A 5,655-nucleotide genomic window follows, 5' to 3' on the forward strand; every position below is an offset into this window, starting at 1 on the left:
AATGAGTCACGAGTGTGTTTGAGAGAGAGAGAGAGAGAGAGAGAGAGAGAGAGAGAGAGGAAGAATGTCCCGAACAGGCCATTTGAGATGTCAGTGGGTGCCCCGACTTAAGAATGGACAATGACACAATGATATGCCCAAAGAAACCAAATATCACCCACCCACTAGCCGTAATCAGCCTCATCTTTTTTCCATTCCTCTGTTTGTTCTTTTATGTCTAGCAAGCTTTGTGGGTTTCCAAAGGGACCAAAGGGGATGAGTGGTGGAGCCATCAGTCCCCACTTCATCTCTACAACATTTTCATCTCTCTCTCTCTCTCTCCATTTTGGCCTATTACTTGATGATTAATCCCCAATAATTAATCTTTACCATTTCTTCTTTTACTTTTTAGAAAAGTTTTATTGCAAAAAGAGTTCGTATATTAAATCGTGTATCGATATTGACATATAAGATGTCCGTTTAATAAATCGGTATGAATTAAAGACAAAAATGACTTTTGTGAGATAAAGAACTTTCTTTTGACCTCAAAAAAAAAAAAATTTATTTATTTTTTCAATAAAAAAAGTTATGTTAGCATCGGTATACGATTTGATATACTAAACTGTTTTTACTTAGCAAGTGTCAAAAACTTTTTATCCCTCTAAGTCTAAAAAGAGATCTATAACTCGTAATTATTACCACCCCAGGTAACTATATATGACTTTACCAAAGAGGGATCATATTGTTAGTTCATTTTCTAGGGATCTTAATCATCTTTTATGAATTATTTCCATGGACCCTATCGAACAAAAGAGACCGAAAACAAAAAAGATCAGTGTATCCGATTCATGCGATTGTTAGTCACTAAAGAAGCCATCGGATCCATATATTTATATTCGCTGCAGGCTTTGTCACTTGTAGACATGACAGATGTTCATTAAATGCCTATTTAAATTGATGAATTGGGGGTATTTTGCATGACAATTCACATAACACTAGAAGGAAAGAGCGCTGTTGCAGAGAGTATATGTTCGGAAAAATAGGATACTTGTTATAATTATAAAAATATTTTATAAAATTAAACTCATAAATTTACTTGATTTTATATGATACTTTAGATCTACTATTTTATAATAAAATAAATTTACAATTTAACGTAACATATCGTCAATTTATGAATTTATTTTTAAAGTATTTCTCTAAAAAATGAGGATGATATTCTATTACAATATTTAATTTAAGAGCTTCTTTATTGGTTTGGCCAAATAAAAAAGTTGGCCAAAATTTACAAAATTTATATTAAAAACATCTCACATTAAATTGGATAAATCTAAAATAATTTAGATTTCTGCTACAGTGATTAGCTAAAGATTGAGAGCTACAGTTGATTTACTAAATATTAAAATATTAATTTCTCACTCCAACCACACATGCGGGAACGACAAATCTAATCTGGGTATATGAAAGGGAACGATAATTTCTCACTCCAACCACACATTAATTTAAAATGTTACCATATTATTTGTATATGATTTAAAAATTAAAATAAATTTTAAAAATCTGGATATACGAAAGGGAAAATGTTAGTGAAATTGGTAGTAAAATGTTACAACGTTATTTGGAAATATGAATTTTTAAATATGAATTTAATTAAAATATAATTATTATTAATTTTAAATTGATAGAATAATAAAATGTGATACAAATAAATTAAATAAAAGAATTATTAAATTAATAATAATTTATTATTATATAAAGAAAAAATGAATAATTCAATTGGTAGGCAAATATAAATAAGTGTTATATTAACTAAATTTTAAAGAGGAATTAGAGCAAGCCACAATGAGGATGCTCTAGGAACTCAAAAGTGTAACACTGCATTCACATTCGTAAAAAGCCAATGAATAGGACAGCAATGACCAGTAGTAACATGAACCAAAACCATAACTGTGTCTGTGTCACTCTCCACAATCATATGTCCCCCTTCTTCATTTGTCATTCTTTTCAAACCTCAGACCCATTTTTGACATTTACACATCCCCTCACTCCTCCTTATAACTCGGCCTCTCCCTCTTTCTCTCTCCCACTTCATATCTCTCTATCTCCCTCTCTAGCTGTATCCTCTCGCTCTCTGCTTCAAAGAATCCACGCGAACGAGCATACTCTCTTTCTCTCTATAGTCTATTCCATGGGTTTTCCGGTGGGCTATACGGATCTTCTTCTGCCAAAGCTCTTTATTCACGCGCTTTCGGTTCTGGGTTTTCTCAGAAAGCTCATCTCCACCCTGTTTCGCCATCTGGGTCTCGCCGATTTTCTGGAGCCCGACATTGCGTGGCACGACGCACCGGCCCGAGTCTCCGAATTCAACTCCATATCGGCGGTTCTTATCCGGGAAATCCTTCCTGTGGTGAGGTTCTCGGACCTGGTGGACCCGCCTGAGTCCTGCGCTGTCTGCCTCTACGAGTTCGAGCCGCAGGACGAGATCCGACGGCTTACAAACTGCCGCCACATCTTCCACAAGGGCTGCCTCGACCGCTGGATGGGGTACGAGCAGAAGACGTGTCCACTGTGCCGGACACCATTTATTCCGGACGATATGCAAGGAGCTTTCAACGAGAGGCTCTGGGCTGCTTCTGGGATACCTGAATTTTACGACGAATATACCAATATTACCGGTTGGTAGTAACTCTTCAGTTTACCAAAAATCGAAGTGAGAAAAATCTTGGGTCTTGGCTGTTTGAGATGTTCATGAATCATGTGTATACATACCAAAAAATGATCTTTTTTTCTTCTAATTCTTCTAAGAAAGAAGTAAAGCTATAAGAAGTTAGATGATTTTGTACAGTTTGTTTTCCGGGTATATTGAATTTTGGGTAAAAAAAAAAAGCGCATACTTTACCTTTGCGTCTAATCTATGGGGATGATCTGATTTGACATGTTATATAATCAGGTAATATGGTGAAATTGGTATTGGTTCACGAACGATTTTTGTGTTATATGCTTGGATGTGACAAACGTTGGTTGTGGGGTGGTGGCAATAGGTACCTAAAATGCAATAGGTGATAAGTGTGGCATGGTGAGTGGCAGCAAGTTTTGTTTGGATTAAAAGCTTGTATAATTAAAGGACGACATGAACAGTCTTACATGGGGTTTGGAGCTTTTTATGCTTGTGGTTGTGGGGACAATGTTGAATCTAGCAAAGCCGGAAAGAGATGGGGGTGAAAGCGAAGGGGGGTGGTGCTTTTTGAAGAGCTGAGATCAGAGATAGTACAGCTTGGTGTTGGTGGAAGCTGCACTAATCCAATGCATCTTTCTTAATCTTGCCATTGTCATCTGGACTACATGAATTGAATTTGGTTGAGCAGAGTACATCAAGGACTCACAGAAAAGTTGGCATCATCATTTTGTTACTCTCCCCTACCCTATAAACTTTTTCCGGCATTAATAATCTATAACTGTTTTTTACATTATGGTTTCTTTTTTGAAGGAGAAATAATAACATAATATAAATAAAACTAGATAGTATCATAATACGGCAGTGTCATGGACCATATTGAGTCAAAATTTGCATGAGTCCAATACAAAAATCGACTATCGAGGATGAGAGAGCCAGTAGAGTAGAGCTGCTCTCTCTCTCTCTCTCTCTCTCTCTCTCTCTCTGTGAAGGGGAATTTCATTCTAAAATAAGTTTCAATTTGCATAAAGAGTCTTAGGCCATTTTTATCCCTAGGCTCACAAAAAGAATCCCTTGGTTCTTATTGCAATAGAGTTGTCATGGTAGGGACAAAAAATAATGTTGTTATACTAAGTAATACATTTATAAAGTATGATTCGACCATGACAAAGACATAACATGAATAACATAATAGATAAGCACAAAATGCTTTTTACAACATTGTTTTACAGTATGGTGTTCAATTTTTAGAAATTATTTAAGTTAAGAATTAAGAAATAGAAAATTCTACATCATATTATCGTCTCTCTGACACATTGTTATGAGGTAACAAATTATCAGATTTTTTTTTTTTTTTAAATTACATAAAGATGATAGAAAGTGCCACGTTTACAAAATATAATAGTGATATGGTATAATCGCACTCTTATCTTACTATGATGGGCAACCTATCAATTTTTTATTTTCTAGATAAAAATAAGACATAATCTAAAAATGATAGAAAATATCGCATTTACAAAATAAAATAGTGATATAGTTTTTAACATTACTCTTAAGAAATATTTGACCATTCCAACCGTTTTTCAAAGGGTTAGGTATAGAGAAGAGAGTAGAACAAAACGTGCAATCGGTATTGATTTGTTAATCGATTGTGTGTAGCAAGTAATTATGGTATATTTAATATAGAAAAATGTTAAATATATTTAAAAAAAAATTATAAAAAAATCATTTCTCAATATATCATTTTATTATTATTGATATGCTAAAAATTATAAAATTTAAAATTTAAAAATAAATTAATAAAAAAAATCTTATAAAAAAATATAAATAAAATTATAAGTATATATAATATCACTCTTTAATATATTCTACTTTAATCGAAGAGTGGGCCGAATCCAAGACCACAATTTTAAAGATTATATATGCCATCAAGCTATACCCCTTTAATCTTTTTATCAATAATTGTATTCTGTTATAAGTTTTGGAATTATAATAAAACTTATAATATTCTCTAAAATATTTTTTGGAAATAAAGTGTCATTTATTACATGGGCCCCCACCTTATGAGGAAAGGTGATGATATCGTGTAATGAACTTTTGCCCGTGGAAAGCGTCTTGTCGTGTGTCACGTTGCATGCACTAGATCATCTATGTATATGTTCTTGAAAAAATCTACATTACTTTTTATTATTCACATAATTTTTATATATTATATATTTTTTAATTTTTCTTTTTTTTTCTTTTATCAAAGATTTAATATATAAATAATAAATAAAAAAAATTGAATTAGTTTAAAAATAATAAACTAAAAAACAAAATTAAAAAAATTTTAAAAAATATAATATGTAAAAATTAAAGAAATTGTATAACATTGCTCAATGTTCTTTGCGTACATGTTTTTAGTTAATGCTAGACATTCACCAACCTCTTTCAAAATATCAATAATCTATTATAAATATATATATAAATATATATCAATAATCAAAATACATACAAATCAAAGGGTAAATGTATGTGGTCTCGGAATAATAACAGGGCAAGTGTGATTGATAAAATGAATTTGCTTAAATAGTGTATGTTCTCTGTAATATTCTGCATGTATTTGAGTATGATACCTAAATTTATCATTACAGTATGAGAGTTTTTCTGTATAATACTTTTAAAGAATTTTAATTATAATTTTGAGTTATCTTTTTAGAATATATGCTCAAATATAACTTTAGATTGAATATCTTTCAAATGACTCTTTTAACCCTCCAATTATAAAACTTGATCGTTACAGTATTAGACAAACTGTGGTCTTCTGGATGCTTCTTATTGTTATTCCTTTTAGATGGCCCCAAATTGACGTTGTCACTCAAAATTTCGAGAAGGTTGGGGAAGACTGTATATGGACAAATCCTCTATGGCATATCAGTTTGAATAGTGTTGTTTTATATATTGGCGATAAAGAAAAAACCCATATGAAAACACGTCCAATGGAGGAAATTATGAAAATGATT

The 5,655-nt window shown here is 32.0% G+C and overlaps 1 protein-coding gene across 1 annotated transcript; it reads left to right on the forward strand.

Moving 5' to 3' along the window:
- The first annotated feature begins 2,070 nt into the window (after positions 1 to 2,070).
- LOC108997441 (E3 ubiquitin-protein ligase RHA1B-like) lies at positions 2,071 to 2,865 on the forward strand. The gene has a single exon (XM_018973731.2). It carries the CDS (start codon positions 2,168 to 2,170, stop codon positions 2,660 to 2,662), a length of 495 nt encoding a protein of 164 aa, XP_018829276.1. The 5' UTR covers positions 2,071 to 2,167; the 3' UTR covers positions 2,663 to 2,865.
- The last annotated feature ends 2,790 nt before the right edge of the window (positions 2,866 to 5,655 follow it).

This window comes from Juglans regia, chromosome 9, assembly GCF_001411555.2.
Source record: "Juglans regia cultivar Chandler chromosome 9, Walnut 2.0, whole genome shotgun sequence".
Lineage (NCBI taxonomy): Eukaryota > Viridiplantae > Streptophyta > Magnoliopsida > Fagales > Juglandaceae > Juglans > Juglans regia.